General features: G+C 44.1%; 2 protein-coding genes across 7 annotated transcripts in view; one reads left to right on the forward strand and one right to left on the reverse strand.

Moving 5' to 3' along the window:
- The window catches only part of RELCH (RAB11 binding and LisH domain, coiled-coil and HEAT repeat containing), a 77,543-nt gene extending 75,112 nt beyond the window's left edge, over nucleotides 1-2,431 (reverse strand). For all 3 annotated transcript variants that reach the window (XM_064705426.1, XM_064705427.1, XM_064705425.1), the window contains exon 1: nucleotides 1,735-2,431. In XM_064705426.1, coding sequence (XP_064561496.1) covers nucleotides 1,735-2,215 — 481 coding nt within the window. In that variant the 5' untranslated portion in view covers nucleotides 2,216-2,431. The remainder of the gene's footprint in view (nucleotides 1-1,734) is intronic.
- Nucleotides 2,432-2,664: 233 nt separating this feature from the next.
- The window catches only part of PIGN (phosphatidylinositol glycan anchor biosynthesis class N), a 99,631-nt gene continuing 82,988 nt past the window's right edge, over nucleotides 2,665-19,307 (forward strand). The window contains exons 1-2 of one of the 4 annotated variants that reach the window (XM_064705428.1): nucleotides 2,665-2,693; nucleotides 17,016-17,276. In XM_064705428.1, coding sequence (XP_064561498.1) covers nucleotides 17,050-17,276 — 227 coding nt within the window. In that variant the 5' untranslated portion in view covers nucleotides 2,665-2,693; nucleotides 17,016-17,049. Of the gene's footprint in view, nucleotides 2,694-11,767; nucleotides 11,841-13,696; nucleotides 13,780-14,256; nucleotides 14,276-17,015; nucleotides 17,277-19,307 lie in introns of those variants that run through there. The other 3 variants (XM_064705429.1, XM_064705432.1, XM_064705430.1) reach the window with 3 other exon arrangements.

A 19,307-nucleotide genomic window follows, 5' to 3' on the forward strand; every position in this document is an offset into this window, starting at 1 on the left:
ACAGTTGAGACCAAAAAAATCCTTTGAAATGCACTCTAACTTATTGCAGATATCAGACTTCAAGACACACCTTTAGCATAAGTTCTAGCATGATATTTAATTTCAGCACTTCAGTATTATTAAACTTGTCCAAATTAAGTGTTAGTCCCCCCCTTCTCTCTCTCCCCACTGCTACAGCCTCCTCCCTCCTTTTTTTAATAGGGACATCCCACAGGCACCTATCAATTAGCAAGTCAGCAAAATAATAATTAAGATGTTCTTACATAAGTGCACATTGCTCTAAGACTGCAAGAGGTCTTAGGTCTTTTTTTTTCCATGCATAACAACACAGCTACACAGGCTGCTGCTTTTCTAATTCTGGAGTATGTGCAGTGTCAATAACTGGAAACAATGTACTATGTTAACAAAGAAAAGAGAATATTTAATCAATCAGATTAATTGACTGGAATCTCCAAGGAAGCAGCTTGGGGATGAAACAGAAATTTTTATCAGTTCAAAGCCCTGAAGCACAAGGTTTTCCAATGTTCACTAATCATATCACGAAGAAGACCATACTGAAGCTCTCAACTGGACAAAGAGAAGAATGAAATTCTAATAATTCACAAACAAGACAAACAGAACATACACAACACAGCAGGAATTTTAAAAGAAGCCATACATTTTTTAAAAGACCTTCAAATGCACTAACAAGTTGAAGTTCAGATGTCTACTATCCCAGCCATGCAGATGCTACTAGTTATTTCCAAATTTAAAGTGTAACTTTGTGTCTTTCCAACATCAGAAACTCTTAAAAGAAACGAAAATATAGGACTATTCACAAAATGCCTTTAGGTATCTTGGTAAACACATAATTATGTCTTTCACCTGTCTGCTACCCACAATTCCTTTCAATGCCTTCCCACGAGTTCATTAAGTCCTCAAACTCGGGTGGCTGGTCAGCTCCTCTTTCCCAAAGCCACCTCCACAGGCTATCTATCTCCTTTTAGAACTCGGTGTGTCCGGACAGCAACACTGACAAGACACTGAGGTGATTTCATCCTAAGCCATGTGTGCTACTTTTAAAAGACAAAAGCTGTTAAGGCCAGCTGTGTGACAACTGTCCAAACACCTGCACTCCTTTTGGTCTCTAAACTTTTACCAACTCAGTATATTTACTGAGTTCCCCATCTCCTTGGCTAGCCAAAGACTGCAGACACTTGGTAAACATGGAAGTGTTAATTATAGGAAGCATTGTACTAGTTGTGCAAGAGCTGCGAAACTCAGACCTGTCTTTAGTTGCAGCACCAGAAGTAACACCCTGGCTCCTTATACCCCAATTCTGACAAGTTTTAGACTTGACATGTGGCACTCACGGCTTAACACCCCATTCCTTCTCCCAGCACCGTACGACTTATCTCTTGGCAGTGAGCTCTAAAGACGCTGCTGGAAATAATTTCTCCCACATTTGGCAAATACCCGTGACGCTCACAGGGACACCGAAGCTCGATGAAACTACGCCTGGCACCAGGGTAACACCGGATCTGGCAGCGCACCTCCTCAGCCCCTCTGCACCGCTCCTACAGCCTCCGCCAGTCCCGCACAGGTTACGGAGAACAAGGAACGACTGAAGGAGCGATGCCAAGCGCTTTTCCCGGCCGAGAGCGACACCGAGAGCCAACCCCGCCCAGCCCCGTGCACCCACCGGCGGCTGTCCCCGCCTCCCGGAGCCCCCGGCCCCGAGCCAGGGTCACTTACTGAGCTGCCCGGCCCCGGGCTCCCTGCCGCCGGCTCCCCCGAGCCCGCTGCTGCCGCCCAGGCTGCCTAGGGCCCCGCCGGCGGGCGGCGTGCCGCTCTGCCGCTCGAAGTTGCCCGGGTTGGAGAAGAAATCGCGGAGCCGGGGCAGCTCCCGGCCGCTCTCCAGCAGCTCCGTGTGCAGCTCCAGCGCCGTCAGCAGGAACTGGTCCCGCAGCAGCTGCGCCGCTATCGCGTCCATCGGCACCCGCGGCAGCTCCCCGGCCCCCGCGGCAGCATCGCCCGGCGCCGCCGCTCGCAGACCCGGCAGCTCCTCGGGGCTCCCCGCCGCCGGCTCCGGCTGCTGCTGCGGGTACGCCGGCCCGCCCGGCTCGGTGCTGCTGCTGCTGCCGCCGCCGGGCCGGGGCTCCTCGGGCTCGTCCTCCTCCGAGTCGCTGAGGAAGGGGTTCACACTGCCGCCCCCGCCGGCCGCCGCCGCCGCCATCTTACAGCCCGCCGCGGCGCGACCGCTGCCGGGGCGCTACCGCGGCAAAGCCTGAGCGGAGACGCCGCCGCAGAACCCCCCTCCTGGCGGGGCCGGGGCCCGAGCCGCTGCCAGGCCCCTGTCGATGGTGCCGATGATGTTGACGACGCCGCTGCTGCCGCGGGCGCTGCCGCCACCTGCGGCCACAGCGACTCCCCGCCGCCGCCTCCTCGGCGGCCTCCCACCCGCCCTGCTGCCGCTTCCGGATCCCCGCTCGCGCGAGACTTCCCGCGGCCAACCGCGAGCCGTGCCCCGGAGTGCGGCCCCGCCCCCTCCGGGCCTCGCGCCCGCCCCCTCCGAGCAGGGCGGGTCCCGAGGAGAGGGAGGCCACATTCAAGGGGCGGGGCTTCGGTGTGTGCCCGCGGCGGGGCGCGGTCCGGGGCGGGACCGGGAGCGGCGGAGGGCGGAAGCGGAAGTGGATCGCGGCGGGGGAGGAGGAGTGAGTTCTGGCGCGTGGGCGCCGCGCGCTTCCCTCGGGGAGGGGGCGGCCGGTCCTGGGGCACGGGGAATGGGGGCGGCTAATCCTGAGGGACCGGGACAGGGGCGGCCTATCCTGGGGCACGGGGAATGGGGTGGGCACGGATTGCGCCTCCCCGCTTCCGCAAAGCTTGGTTCGCTCCGCAGCCTCCACGGCGGCGCCCAGCCCGTGTGGGCTCAGGGCGCTGCTGGGACGGGAGGGATGCGGGACTCGGTTTGGCACCCGAGCCGGGCTGGGGGCTCGGACCCTCGGCGGGTTGCGTTGGCTGGGCCAGGGTAGGGCTCCCCGGGGAACGCAGCGCCCAGCGAGGGCCCCGGGGATGGACCTTGGACTGCCAAAGGAGGTGGTGGAGTCACTGTTCCTGCAGGTGTTTAAGGAAAGGCTGGATGCAGCACTCGGTGCCCTGGTCTAGGTGACGTGGGTTCGGGCCTGTGTTGGACTCGATGTCACCATCTCAGAGGCCTTTTCCAGCCAAGGTGGTTCCGTAACTCCGCGTTCCCGGTAGATATGTGAGCGGTGTCCCAGCATCAGGTGTTAGGGAGGGCACAAATACAGGTGGATAATAACGTGATGACCTCTGGAAGAAGGCTCAGGCAACTCAGGGGGACTACAGGGATGTTGTAAGGTTATGCTGAGAGAAAATTAGAGGGGCCAAAACCCATCTAGTACTTAATCTGACTATTGCTGTAAAAGAGTAAGAGACAACCAAATGTATTTTCAGATACATCAGCAGCAAAAGGAGAACTAAGGAAAATGTTTGTCCTGTTGTGGGATGTAAGGAGAAACTGTGGTAAAGGATGAGGAAAAGGCTGTGGTACAAAACATCTTCTTTTCCTTGCTCTTTAATGATAAAGCCAGTTGCCCTCATGACGTACAGCCCTGAGCCAGATGAAGGGAACAGGGAGTGGAATGATGCTTCCATTGGCTCAGAGGATGACAGGGCTCTGCCGAGGGATCTGTTGCATCAGGCAGCGCTACAGGATGCAGGAAAAGTGTCTGGAAGCTGGCCCAGCAGAAAAGGACCTGGGTGTGCTGATGGACAGTTGCCTGAAGATGAGCCAGCAATGTGCTCAGGTGGCCAAGAAGGCCAATGACATCCTGACCTGTATCAGCAATCACACCAGGGCAGTCACTGTCCCTCTGTACTCAGCACTGGTGAGGCTGCACCTTGAATCCTGTGTCCACTTCTGGGCTCCTCACTACAAAAAGAATATTGAGGTGCTGGAATGTGTCCAGAGAAGGGCAGTGGACCAGAAGAGTCTGAAGCACAGGTTTTATGGGGAATGGCTGTGGGAGCTGGATCATTTAGCCTGGAGAAAAGGAAGTTTGGGGGGCACCTTCCTGTTCTCTACAGCCACCTGAAAGGAGGCAGTAGCAAGGTGAAGGTTGGCCTCCTTTCCCAGCTAACAAGTGATAGGAGGAAAAGAAATCACTTCAGCTTGTGCCGCTAATTTTTTTTCTAATATGCATAAGATTGAATATTTGTTTTTATTATATTTCTAGAGTCCCAGCTCTCAGCTGTCCTATCCTCTATCACATCAGGGACAGTCCCATACCTTCTGGGTGGTTTTCTCGCATGCACCTCTTCACAGCAGTATTTGTTCCTGCTCCTCCAAAGCTCTCCCTGACCAGCCAGGCCACCCCCTTTTATCCCAGTTAGCTTCATGAGCCACAACTGCTGCCCAATTAAGGACATCGCAGCTGCAGCCCATTTAGAACAACTAGGATTGGGGCAAGGCCACTTATACAATACATATATTTTACTAGGACTCCTACTATAAATATTAGTAAAAATTTATTCACTGAAAGGGCAATCAGGCATTGGAACAGGCTGCCCAGGAAAATGGTGGGGTCGCCATCCCTAGAAATATTCAAAAGACATGTGAATGTGGCACTTGGGAATGTGTTTTAGCAGTGGGCTTGGCGCTGCTGTGTTAACAGCTGGAGTCAATGACCTTTGAGGTCTTTTCAAACCTAAATAATTCTATGAGTCCATGAAGTTGTGCATCTGGAAGTGTGAAGTTATCACTTTTAAAAACACCATGCAAAGTGGTTACTTTGTGTGTTACCTGGCAAAACACTTGCAGCCAGAATGCAGCACCAGGAAGTGTGTGCTACTGAAGGAAGTTCAGCTCACTGGGAACTGCAAAACAGGGCCAGCTTTGGTTTCTGTTTGGTTTCTTTGAAAATGTTGTTCCATTCCCACCAATGGGAGCTCCACTAGGACCTGCATATTGGGGCTGAACTCTTGGTAATAGAATAATGGGAATGGTTGGCAGTGACACGGAGATCTAAAAGCACTCTGGAGTACTCACTCCAATCTCTTCCATTCACATGGTGGTGCGCCATAAAAGACTGTGCTTTTGAGTTTTGGATTTGCATAGCTCTTCTGTAAATTTTATACTCCATTTAGCTTTCTGTCCTGTAATAAACTTTGGATTTTATTACTGCTGTGTTGTTTTATGTTGTTGATCCACTAAAAAGAGCCTAAGTGGCAGAGCATGAACTGGTTGTAGTGTAACGTAAATTAGCAGTGTGTTGAAAATGCTTCAAAATTCCAGTGGGACCACAACAAAAATGGGGACAAAAACATATTAGCGTTGCTGCTTCGGTGGAATTGAGAACCTTTAAGGAAACCTGCTTTTTCCATCCTTTCTGGAGGGTTAGAGCGCGTTCAGAGTGAGTTGGATGTAAGCCGGCTCCGGTGCTTTGCCTCCTGCCGGGTCCTGCAGCGGCCTCTGGCGGCGGTCCCGGGGCTCTGCAGCGCCCGCCTCTGCCTTTCTCTTCCCAAACTCATTTCTGCCCACTTCTCCGTGCCACTAAGGACTAACTTTTTTCACTCTTCCACGCTGAAAATCGATGTAAAAGCGTCCCATTGGTTCCGTGCTTTGGAAGAGGCTTGTTTGGGTTTGTGAAAGTTAGTTAAATATTTACAGATGTCACCCGATTGCTCCAAAATAATTGATGGATGGCTGGGAAAAAGCTGTCTTCGTTGAAATGTGTATTCCAGGAATAAAGAGTGTAGGTAGAAAAATGTGCTTGTAACAATATGCTTAGAAGAGTTTATGTGCCAAAGGGGTATTGTTCTGAGAAACCAGAGAATAAAACCTGATAGTGCCTCAGAGGATGTGCGAGGCAGAAAAAGCTGCATGAGTTCTGGAAATGGAGCATTATATAGGTCTATGAGGCAGACAGCTGCGAGTTAATTATTCAGTAGTCATTCTAAGAGAGGCAGATTGTTCATCAAGCTGCTTTGTCTTTTAGTGGAGTTGCTGTCTCCTTCTAACTTTTAAAGGATTTGAGCTCTGTGTCTGAAGAACAACATATCTAAATATATCTCAGACAGCTAAGAGTCCAAAATACATGGGCTTGTACAAAAAAAATCTGAAGAGTCTTTTTTTGGAAGGGGTGGTGTAAACATTTTTTTCAGTCTATGCATGTTTTGTTTTACGAACTTGTAAATTTATGATCCTTGAGCTGAAAAATTAGTAGAAAAAAATTTGTTTTTACTGTGTTGATTTTGGTAGGCGTGTTAAATCTTGAGATAATGCCTGAGAGTTTAATGAACTGAAACATATGAGCAGTTTCAGGTTCCCTCTGTTGTTTGGTGGGGTCATGGGTGGGTAAAGTGTTCTTTCTTTCTGCACTACCCTGGTGCAGTGTCAGCCATTCTCTCACCCACTGAACACACAGTTTAAGCCAAGCTTTAAGGAGGTTTCTGTCTCAGCTCCCACAGCCAAAGTTAATTTCATTCAAGTAAATTAATTCTATTAGGTACATACTGGGGCTTTTTTCTGTGCTGAATGCTTGAAGTAGATGAATTAATGTGTTCAAGTGGGTCCTATAAGGAAATAGGGGAGCTTTTTTAATCTGATTGGGGTCCCAATTAGGGCACAGAGAACAAAATGATGGAGACCTATCTGAAGAAAATCTGATTTCTACTTTAAAATAATGCTCATCTGTGAGTTCTACCAACACTTGCTTAAGTTTTCTTCTAAAAGTGAGCTGCCTGAAAGAGTCTTTGTCTATATGTTTGTTGAAGGGTGACTTTTGCCTCCTTTCAAAAGAAACTTGATGGCAATTATGATTTTTATGTTTGCTTTTAGACCTTAAAAATGAATTTTAGTGCTTTGTTAACTCTAACCTCTAAAATATTTTTATGTTTTGTGGGAGCCACATAATGAAGATGTTGAGACACATAATGTTGGTAGCTTGTACTTAAAGACCTCTGCCACGTCTCTGAAATTGTATCTGTCCATTCCAGTTTCAAGGGAATGTTTTTTAATGAGAACAGCCTGTAACTATCAGTAGTTAATGGTTCCTTGTGTGTTACATTCAGATGTAGCTTTGCCCAGAAAAAAACTACTTTATAAGGGTTTGTTAAATTGGGATTTTAAGTAAAGTAGTACAGCAGTGTGAATGGGCACTTGGAAATATTTTCATCGTCACCAAAAATGTGATAATGACCCATGATATCAGGTGAAGACCTGAATTAAACAAAACATCCCCCCAAAATCCCTTTGGATTCAAGTTTGGCTGTGTTTTTCTACCTCCAAAACTGCTGTTTTGAAGTGTTACTGTGAACACTGGGTATTTGGGAAACCTACCATCACAAAAAGACATCAAACACACTAAGAGCCTAAGGAGTATTTTAGAAAACTTGTTCAGGCTTTTTATGTGTATATTTATGGCTTTGTGAGAATGAATATGTAAGGAAAAATTGCTGTTACAGTTGAGTGAGGATTTATAAACTGTGAATCAAAGACATGACCTTTTAGACACTGCAAACACTTGAGTATTGAATTACTTGGGCCTTGTTCATAGCCTGGAGGATGGAGCACATTGGCTGGGCTGTAGGCTGCCCAGAAAGGTGTTGCAGAGGCTCTGAGATGGGTGCCTGACCCTGCCTGACCGTGGTGAGGGACAGGAGAGGTGGGGAAGGGAAGCTGCTCTGTGCTTTTGCTGTCTGCTTCACGTTATTCCTCTTCAATTTAGTATTTGCACAGTTTTGGACAAAAAAATTCAGCATTTTTTTCCTTATATGGCCTGCTGACTACAACTAATGTGGGATACAGGCTTCAGAGAATTAAGGAGTCTGAGGACATGCTTTGAGCATGCTGAGTTAGGTCTTTTGTTGGGAGGAGATGGCATCCTGTCCTGCTGCCAACAGAGAGGTTTGTCTTGGGAATTCAGGGAACTAAACTACAGCAAAGTCATCTTTATTCTTCCTGGTTTTTTTCCCTTTCTTGAGGTTATTTTCAATTGAATTCATTCTCTAGAATGCTTAACTATCCAGTTGTACACCTGGCTGTGCCAGCCCAAGGAAGAGATTTGCCTTGGGAATAAGTGGGCAGGAGCACAGGAGGGCAGGGCAGCTCTCTGCAGCTGTACTGGCTTGTTTTTTCTTGAGTATTCCTAACTGTGAAAGCCTCTTGTTCTGCTAACTGCTACCCCCATGACAGCTGTTATTGTATAAAAGATATTTGATAAAATATATTTGCCTTGCTGGTCCCAAGTATTTTGGAAAATATGTTTTTAGTTGCAAACAAGTTTTTATAGGTGGCAGGGTACAAGTGAATAACTGATACCCAGATCACCTCAAATATGAGAACTGGGGAGTTGTTGCCCATCTGTAGGTTTGTGGGTTTCTAGCAGTTTTTGGTTTGTCTTCTGAGCTCTCTTTTTCTCTTCAGTGGTTCTGTTGCTGTCATTTGCTGAAAGAGTTAGACTGCTGGGGAATTTTCACTTTAAATCAGCAGTTCCCTGTATGGCAAAGAAGCAGAACACAGATTGTTCGAAGACATAATTTTCTGTTTCCATTAATTATTAGACTGAGTCAGCAGCTGAAAAATAAAGGTGTCTTATACAAATGAAAAGTGGCTTGGCTTTGTAATAAAAACAAATCAAGCTCACAGGGCTTCAGCAGAGGGTGTTTGCAAGTTGATATATCATAAATGCTGATGAATGTTAACTACTCGGTTAGTGGAGGCCAATGTAGGAGCACAGAGAACTTTGTACTAAAGTGAAGGCCAATATTTCAGGCTGCAGTAATGGATAAGTTCAGTGACATTTTGAGTCCTGTGGGAGCTTAGGGAAATGTTTCCTTTGTGAACAGCTTGCAAGTTTGGCTGCTGGCGGAAGAGTTAAAGAGAAGGTGATTCCTTTGCATAGAGATTTCTTACTGCACCTCAAATTATCCTTGTACAAATACTGTGCATGTTGCTGAAGGACACGAGAGAACACAAGCACACCATTACTCAAGGTGAAGGGAAAAAAGGGAAGTTTTATTCTCTGACTCCAATATTTATAGTTTTACAAAAGTGACAGTGGATTGGAAGGTGACATTGACATCTCTGCAATGACACTGGTCAAACTAACAGTCTATCAACTCTCTCCTCCTCCATAAAGGAATGAAAAACAATGAGTTATTTACAGAAAGTGTGTGAGAGAATTCACTACAAGAATGTCAACATCAGAAGACTTAGAAAATCTTAAAAAACTAGAGTGACACTGTGCGTGCTTGTGTTATGACTTGATGCTCTTTTAAAGGAGGCATAATCCATCCTTTTTATCATTTTTCTACACTTTACACCCTGACTGTTGCAGTTCTTTCAGGCCAGGAGGGCTGGGATGTGCCGGGATTCTGTGTGCGGTGGCGCCGGGCGCGGTGCAGGACCCTGGAGAGCGCCGGGCGCTGGGAGAGCTCCGAGCCGTGCCCGCGCTCCTGCTCCTCCTTCAGAGGAAGTTTTGTTCGCAGTGGGGAGCTTAGCTCGCCTCTGGCCGTGTCAGCCTTGTCTGGCACGTAAAGGTATAGAAAATACATTTACCAGCCAAACAAGGCTGACACGGAACAACGAGAAAAGAGTCTGGGAGGAAATGAGGTGCAGCGCAAAGGACCAGAACAGGCCAAACCCAAGCTCACGGATGCTGCAAAAGCAGGGGAAAAAATCAAGGAGGAAGACACAGCTTTGATGGGGAAGATATGAGAGACATGGCATGGATACCGAAAAAAAAAAAAAAAGGTGAAAGCCTCTTTGCCAAAGTGAAAGCCATCAAAAGGCATGGGATGCCATGAAGTGCAGGGACGTGCACCAAAGCTTTCCAAAATTGATTCCTATTGAAATGCTGGAAACAGAAAAGAAGGACTTACAAGCACTCTGGAATGGAGATACGATCAAAGTAAAGGTAAAAATGTAGATTATGCTGGCCGGTTGAATAGTGTTCAGCTACACGTTATGGTCAACTTGCTAGCATAACTAAGTAATACTTTTGAACCCAGAAAGTTCTGAAGTCTATCACTAAAAAAAAAAAAAAACCAAAAAAACCCCAACAAAACAAAACAAAAAAACCCACAAAAAACCCCCCCAACTTTTGTAAAGGTGGGAAACTACAAATAATTGATTCTTTGGCTGCTTCTTATCAAAGTATTATTCTATGCTTGCAAGATGTGGTCTCTTTTTTTCCTTCAAACTGAAGCTTTTGGTAAATTTGCATTCAGAGGCTCATGTGTAAGATCCAACAGATGTGCTTGTTGCTGTATGGCATAATTCTTGTTTATTTGTAATGGTTGCTCTCAGTAAGCAAATGTGACTTAGTAGAAGCAAAACAACTTCTGCCAACTTTTTAAAACCTTCGTTATTCATACTAGCTTCTCTAGAGCATACATAAAGCACTATTTGTTTGGTTTTTTGGTGTTTTTTTTTTTTGTTAAAGGGTATTTTTTTCCTCTGTGTGTATCTATAACACATTTGCAAACTAGTTTTGCAAGAGTGTAGCTGAAAGTTATTTTTTTTCATCCTCATCCCTGTGTGTTAGGTTAATATTTATTGTATGATCCTTGCCCCTTTGTTGTTAAAGGGCAGAACTGTTATGCTTGTATTGGGACTTCTGCTTTATTGTGTATTTTTATTGCAAATGGCTTTTAAAATACCCCAGGGGGCCTTCAGCCTTGGTTTGTGAGGGAGGGCTCCAGTAAGACAGAAGATTGCTGTGGCAAGCTGCCTTCCATGTGCTTGTCTTCTCTTAAGTGCCACTTGTCCCTTGACCCTGACCTGTGAAAACTGGTAGGATGTGTTTTATTAGACACTGTCAGGCTGATATTCTTTCCCCAAAAGTGCCCCTTTCTTGAGGTTATTTTCAATTGAATATAAAACTTTTAATATGAAGAATCTGTCTACAAAATCTCCAAGCAGGTTAAGGAAAAAAAACAGTGACAGGAAAGCATTCTTGTTTTATTCAAGAATGCAGAAATCTGAGGGAATCTACTACTTTTGGTGGTACAAAAAAGAATTAAACAGTCCATATTGAGATGAAAAAGAAAAAATGCAGTATCACAGTGATGTTTGAAGAAGACTTGCTGGTAGGGTATTGCTGAATGACTTAGAAGTCAAGAAATATGCAAGAGGATTTGCAGATACCTCCTGAGACCCTGCATAGGTCCTCCAAATGCTGTTACCCAGTGAAATAATTCACAGCAAGATCACACAGGGTTTCTCATTGTTGGATTTTGTTTTTTGTGAGTTCTGAATTTTCAGCTGCATGCATCCTGAGTGAATGTAATGCTAAATTTCTACTCTATATTTTGCCTGCCCTTGGCTAACAAATGGTACAAAAGGGTGGTGCTCTTGTTTTCTCTTTCATGCCTCAAAAATGTAATTGTTTCTTAATGAAGTGCTCTTGTTCTCTTTATTACTGCTGTCCCATTGTCAGTGTTCTCAGGTATGGGCTTTTTTCCTGGGAAAATTGTGGATCCAGTTTCCCACGTTTAAGGATAATTCAGAGAAAATTGCATAGGCTGACACTGGGGTGACAGCCTTGCAGTGCGTTCAAGTATTGGAGCACTTGATGTTTCAATGATGCTTTGCAGGCCATAGTCAAATTTCTCTGTAGGGGGATAGAATATAAGGAGATAAAGAAGGTGTAGAAAGTAATCTTGCCCCTAAGGAGTTTCAGCTGGGCCAGTTAGCAAAGATTAGGAGCAGGCCTGACTTTAACAGGCCACAGGTGTAACCAGTGAGAAGAAGAATGCTACAAAAGAGTGGGGTGGCTGCTTTGTGAAGAAGAAAGGGTCAGTGCTCTGAGGAGCTGCCCATGAGAAACACCAAGAAGGTATGGAACTTTTGTGATAAGAGACAACAGTATGGAACCCCTGCAATAAGAGGAGAACATTTCTCCCTGAAATATTCTGGCATGAGAGACTTTTCTAGGCAGACAGAATAATTTTGATTATCAAGTGATGTTTAAAAGAAAGTGAAGTATTCTTTGAGCTCTTTGCCTTAGGATTGGGTGTGCTTTACTGAACCACATTTAAAATTTAAAACAGTTGTCATTTGTTATTATAATCTCTAAAATACTCAGTGAAGGTGTTGAACATAAAATAATTTTAAGCAGATGGTTTGAATTACAAAAGCCACTTCAGTGCCAGAGCAAGTGGAAATACTGTAGTTATAGTTTCATTGTCTGTCTGGCAGAGTATGTTATACTTCAATAGAGAAAGAAAACGAAAATTTGGGGAGGAGGAAAAGGGAATTTATCATTTTCCTACTTCATACATGATGAAGTCAAGATGAGGGTTTGGGGTTTCCTATGCTCAAGTGGTGAGCGAAAATATGAGAGTTACTCAGAACTAGCAGGTACAGCTCTTGTGTAAATTACAGCCTTGTGCAGTCAGTATGTGTGGGCTGTGACGGCAGGAATGACTTGAGTGCATTTCCTGACTGGTGTGGCTCTTTAAAAATCTAAATTAGTGAAAGAATAGGGTAGGGACTGCTAACCACCACCTTTGGAGCTGACATATCATGCAAAGTACTGTCAGACCACCCAACTTCCATTTGCTCCTCTGCCCTTAGAAAAGGATAATGTTTTAATGTGTAGACAAACTGTACAGTCCCAACTTGGGCTGTTAAATTACAAAAAACCACAACACTGTTTAATTGAAATATATTAGCCAGAAGCACAGCAGACATTCTTGTCTATTAATATTTTCTGTAGAAGATAAGGCCACTGATGCTTATTGAAAATGCATTTTCTTTATTTTAATCAACAGACTTGATGGTATTAGTGAAGCATGGCCCCCTCTGAAAGAAATTACTAATGTACCTTGAGCTCCTTGTTTTGACACTTCATTGTCCTTAAGAAAATATTCCTGCCAATGGGAGGAAACACACTATTTTGTGTTTCATTGTATATTTAGAGAAAGAAAAATATAAAAGGGAATTGTTACATTTTGTATGAAGAGCTGTATTGTGTTGCAGTACAAGTATGGTTTTCTTTGCTTTATAAATAATGCTGAGAGATGATAACTTCAGAGGCAATGCAACTTAGATGTAGATTACTTGGGGAAAATGAGTGCTGCATTTAATTATGTCAGCCTTCCTGTTAATTGTTGAGGAACCTGATCCAGCCTGGTGCTGTGGATGTGGCTTCTATGGCATCCAAAAGAAAGTTCAGAAAAAAAACATTCTTGGCAACAAATTACAGATGAACTTGAAAAGAGGGAAAAGCTCATGAGAAGAAGAGTTGCTCTTGGGTGGCTCATTGCAGCTCTCTTGCTCCCCTGCCACCATCACAGTCTGGGTGTTTTAGTCTTTGCACTGATGTGGCTGCTGGAGAGGAGCTTGTGGCTAATAGCAGGGGTTATGTTTATTGTTTTGATAGGTGTGAATACAAAGAAAGAAAGGGTCTCTTCATCCTGTTTGTCACCAGCTGGGAGCTTCTCACTGAGAATTCAGAGTGAGGAGAGAGTACCACCAAAAACCCTTCTCTAATCTGCATGTATCACTTGATTCTGGAAAAGTAATTAATTGCAGTCAAAAGGTCCTTGCTGCTTTTCTTTCTTTAATCTCCTAGACTTTAGGAAGGGTGTCTGCTGGTTCTGCCTTGCTGTCTCTCAGATCACTCTCACCCGTGCATCTTCCCACTCTCTTCTCTGCTCCTCTGCAACATCCAAAGACGTGAGAAGCTCTGAAGTCTCCTGGAGCCCCCTGCATCACCTTGGCCCTGCTCATTTTTTACTTCCTCCATGTGAACAACTTGCATTTAACAGGCAGTGAGTAGCTTAGTGGATCTTTAGTACTTTCCTGTTCAGGATCTGAAAAGAATCTTTAAAAATCCACATCAGCTTTGTGATTTTGTCTCCAAATTGTTTGAACAAAACTATTTTATTGGAATAGTTTAAGGTCTGGCATACTGGGGGATGGACAGTATCATTATTGGCTCTGTATAGTTTAGGAGATGGTGACAGAAGGGGGGAAATGTAGAAAGAAAGGAATATAAATTAGAGCCTGATATATAGCTTACTAGTTGGGCTGAGTCTATAGAGGAGGCGACTTGGCTGTCTGAACTGCTAGCATTCTAGGATTCTGTTGTGGCAAGCGATGTGTTTGGGTGAGCAGTAAGAAATGGCACATGGCAAATAGGTTGCAACGTGCTTCTCTTATCTACAGGACTCAGTGTCTTTCCTCTTGGTGTGACAGAAGAGAGTAATGCAGCCACAACTTGAGCAAAGCTTGTATTTTGCCCTGTGAGAACAAAAACTGTGGAAGGTACTGCACTAAGGGATTGCCTGAGAAAATATCACAGGACACAAAAATATTGAGATGTCTTTGGCTCAAGTTTTCTTGACAGAAAGATATAAGATGTATTTTCAAGCAGTGGTTTGTTTATCCCCATTTTGGATGGCCAGACACCTGAGGGCAGAGATGTTTTGGCACTAGTCATAAGTACTTAGCTATGGCTCCTCAGCCTCAAAAGTGTGTATGCTTAAACATTTCTGTTCTTCTCTCATCAGGCTGTGCCTTTTGCTTTTTCTTATAAGCTAGTGCTTAATCCAGCTTTTCCTTTTATCCTGGTTATTTTTTCCTTGTGAGGAATAAGTTGTTATTGAAATTGTTATCCTTATTGTTTCCATGCCTTTCGAGCTATCTTGAACAGTCGAGCACCAGGCTCTGTAGAGAAATTTGCATTCAGCTGGGTGCAATTAGGAGCTTTCCGGAGCCTCTGTACCTGTGGGAAACTGTCTGTAAGCTTGAGGACAGAATATTGTTCACAACCTTGTGTTTCAGTGATGACACCAAGTCCTGCATTCAAGGAGCAGGGTCAGCTGAGGTAGAGGCAGAAGGGAGGGATGTGGCAGGAGCAGGTGCTTTGGGAGCTGCCTGTCTGGAAACCTTGTGATGATGTTGAGCAGTAGGATATGCTGGGCCCAGATAAATGTTTTGGTGTAACGTAATCAAACTGTGGTTGCAAAAGAAATACTCTTTTCCTTTTTTTCTTTTCTCACTAATTCTATAGATGCTATAGTCTAAGCATTACGTTTGAATTGTGTTGATTGAACTCTTCTGTTTGCAAAGACAGGGCTAGGGAGAGTTAAAAGCAAAGAGAATTAGCCAGTGCAGAAAACAGACTAGGTTACTAATACTTTAATTAGAAGAACATTAGAATATGTTAAGCTGTGGAAGTGTAGCACTGGGAGCATACAACAAGTAGAAGTAACAGCTTTCTTTAGTAGGGTGTTTAGTCTCATCAGTTTAAGGCATGAGTCGTTCATATTTTCTTATCAAGCACAACTGCATCAAAAGTAAAAGCCCTGTGGAAAATAGAACTGATTGGATAAAATAAGCTCTGGCACTGAACTTAGTGGTATTTCTGTGATTATGATTTCATATATTTAAATTGGTGCAGGAACCCTGAATACTTAAAAAATAAACAAACTGATATTTACAGATATTCCAAATCTCTTGGAATCTCACTTGTAGACATAAAAGTAAGTTCCTGGTTAACAAAAAGTTTTTGTTTATTAAAGTGTGACTACTACATGTCTCTTTGAAGTGCTTGAGTGTTTTATCTCCATTTTTTACTTAATTTTCTCTCCAAATATCTCAAACGAGAAATTGCTGTAGTAATGTTTCAGATTAGAGTTGGAGTTGTTGCATCTGTGTTTCAGTAAGGAAAATGGGTGGGATTTGAAGTTATGTTTAAGTTGCATGCTGATCTGAATTTTCTTTAGGTTAGTAAGTAATATTGTGTATTATCTTTCAAATCTTTTTTTAGTGTGTTTCTTTTTTTTCCGCTCGTTTTCCTGGCCTTTTATGTTTTTGCTTTAAAAAACTCCTTTCAGAGTTAAGGTTATGTGGTAATGAAGCCTTTTATCCTTATTTGGTAGGAGTGGTAGATTTACCATATGGTGGCTGCCTGTGTCTGTTTAGCTACTGGAAGTCTGAAAGTAACAAGATAAACTTAATAATTATATTGTCATTGAGAAGCTCTAACTAAATTCTTAAACAAACTGTTTCTTTTGGAGAGGGGTGTGTATTTATATAGGTAGTCTGAACCTTCCGGGCTGTTAAGAGCATCTGTTTCTTAATTGGTGAATGGAGGTGATGTTTGGCTAAGGTGGATAATTAGCTAATATTTAAATAACTAAGCAGCTTGGACAGCACTAATAATCTTTTGAAAGAACTGAGCCACATTCAGGCTCAGGTCCCATACTTAGCTCAGCTAATATTCATATTTACTTCCTACTTTACTTAAATAATTACATATTTACTTAGGAGGCATTGCATGAACCCCACAGCACGCTTGGCAAACATGGACGTTTTCCAGTGTACGTGTTATTAAGCATATTTCTGTCTCTAATATGACATCACAGGATGACAGGGAAGGAAAAAAACCACTCAAAAAGGGAATATAATAATTCCTGAAACATAATTCTTCAGCTGTTGTGCTTTTGCCACTTGTTTTAGAAGAGGAATAGCATTCTGTGCTCAGCACAGCATCTTTGTTCTTTTAAAAGAAGGTTTTGGTTTCTAGGCAGGGTATAATGAGCCCAGATTTGATGCCAAACTTGGAGGAAAAAAAAAGCAGTGCTGGATGGATGTTTATCATAGGATGGCTTTCTCTTGGCTGTCTGGCTTGTATTTACCTGAACAGACTTCAACTCTGTGGTGCAGCCGGCCAGCAGAGGGTAGTGTGTTCATGGAGACATTGCATTGTCTGAGTCTTCTGTCACAAATGTAGCTCACAGAACAAACTGCCTTGATTCAGTGGTTTTTTGAAGCCGAACACCAGAGATGAGTTGCTGAGATATAATGGTTGTCAAAAGTCTGAATTAGTCATGCAGTGACTCTGACCAGGACTTGTGGGGAAAAAAGCTTATTGGAAGCAGAAATTGATTTTATTCGGGGGATGTATGTGGTTGCTGCTTGCATTCCATAACAAATGAAATAAATATTGATTCTGATAAAGTCTCATCTGCCTAACTTGATTTTTCACTCTCTCTCTTAGTGTTGTGCTTTGCCTTTGCCAGCTGGCCGCTGCCATGGATATACCAGTCTTCATTCTTGCGGGGCTCCTTGTGCATTGTGTGTTCTTGGTCTCCATTTTTGACATCTACTTCAGCTCTCCCCTGGTCCATGGAATGACTCCTCAGCAGACTCCGCTGCCGCCTCCGGCGAAGCGTCTCGTGCTTTTTGTTGCCGACGGTCTGCGAGCAGATTCTCTGTATGAGCTGGACAGCAATGGCACAGCCCGGGCCCCTTACCTGCGGTAAGCCCAAAGCTACACTGACCTAGCTCAGAGTCTCTGCTGCTCAGAGTGACTCCAAGATGTGTTAGAAAGTCTCCTAAGAAGGAGTCAGAGCTCTTCATTTCTTGGTCTCAAGGTTGTGTTTGTTTCTTATCTATAAAATTCTTTCTCCTGTCCTGCCAAGGTCTGTTCAGCAGGTCAGGCAGAGGCACACTGTCTGCCCCCGGGCAGTGTTATCTTTATATACTAAAAGCTATGTGTACACTACTTACCGTAACTTCCCAATATCTATCACCTATGTTAGACAGTGAGTTTCTACCTTAAACCAATCCAAAATTGCCAACATCACTCAGAAGATGGAGGCCAAGAAGAAGAAGCAGAAAGACCGGACATGTCCAGATTCCTCCATCTTGCCTCCTGAGCCCCCATTCTAAAAACCCCAAAAATCTATTTTTCACTCTGTGACCAACTAACTATTATTCTCCTTAAACTCTCTTGACTTGTAATTTTTCATATAAAGGTTGGTAATTGTTTTTTCCAAGGGCTAAATCAAAGGCACAGAGGTCTTGGGCTCTGTGCCAAGGTCTGTGAGCCCCCCAGGCAGGGGCTCGAGCCCTTCAGGGCGGCCAGAGGAATTTTCTGGGTTCCAACAGATCTACAGGCTTTTACTTTACACAGTGTTGTGAAGAGAACAAGAACAACAATTGTGGTGGCTTGAGTACTGCCTTCCTTCTGCCCTCACAGTAACCAACTTTGCAGAGTTACACTGTGCAGAAATGCATGAGCTTGGGTTGGTGTCCCTTGGCAGGAAAGCTGCTGAAAGTAGGACAGTGTAAATTGAGTCCATATTGTCCCCTGAACTCTACAGATAGCCAGTAACTGAGAGGGGAGTGAACTTTCTCCATTCACATCACCATGGTATCAATTCTGAAGCCTGGCAGTCCCTAATTTAAGCTGCTTCCTGGAAGCTCAGCTTAAGAGTAGCAGTACATTAACGTGCTTGTCTTCTAATTCTAAGCTACTGACAAAATTTTTTAAGGCGTGATTAAAAGAGATGTCCTGAATAGATCTAACAGCAGGCTGCCACTTCCTCTTCATTCCACCCTTCCTGTGTGCATGACCCTGCTGCCTCCCTTGTACTCTCTACAGTGTGTGTCTAATTGCTTAAAGGAATGATTTAGTTTAAGGCTGTGAAAAAATAATCCTGCTAAAAAAGTGTTTAAAGTCATATCCTTGTGTGCTTAGAACTATTTTTTTGTTAACTTTGCCCATCATCTTATGTCAAGGTAATTATTTGAGCATAAGACAATTTTCTACACTGAAAAAAAGGCAGTATTAAATAAGACTACTTTTGTGTGATCATAGAATTGGTTGGGCTTGAATATCAGAGCAAACTCAAATAATCAGTCATCTGAAGCTCTTGGGGCTTTTGCAGTCCACTGCTGCAAAAGTAATACAGAAATATGAGAATTCCTGCTACAATGCTTGCCAGCCCACATGGACTTACTTGTGCCTACTTCTGCTGCTGTTACTGTTTTATAGGCAGGTGTCTGCCACATCAGTGTGAGTTTACCATGTTGTCTGCTAGCTGTGGACTTCACACTTACCCCAGAGCAGTTTCTTTCCTTAGCAGTAAAACTGTTGGTCTTTTGGACCACCAACCAACACCATCAAGGTATGAATGCTGTAATAGCCCCATCACTGGGAGCAGGGGTGAGTAGTGGCCAGGAAAAAGTTATAATGGGTATTTTCTTTTATTAAGTGATTTGAGGTTTTAAGTTTTAGCCACTCAGCATTATCATGGCTATATTGAAACAAGTTAAACTATGTACTAGTTTGTCTACTGCTGGAAAAGTGTCACTTTTGCTTTCTCTGCTTGACCATGTTTGTGGAGTTAAGGACTTTCTATTTCAAAATCTGTAGAAGTAAAGCATTGTCACCAGTGCTGAAAGCACATGGGTGAATTGAGGGGAAGAACTGCTTTGTAACAAGCAAAGATGCAGGTAGGTCCCTGAGTGGAAGAAAATGCCAGTAGAGTGTGAAGTGCCATCT

The sequence above is a fragment of the Zonotrichia leucophrys genome, chromosome 2 (genome assembly GCF_028769735.1).
Source record: "Zonotrichia leucophrys gambelii isolate GWCS_2022_RI chromosome 2, RI_Zleu_2.0, whole genome shotgun sequence".
In the NCBI taxonomy this organism is placed as follows: Eukaryota; Metazoa; Chordata; class Aves; order Passeriformes; family Passerellidae; genus Zonotrichia; species Zonotrichia leucophrys.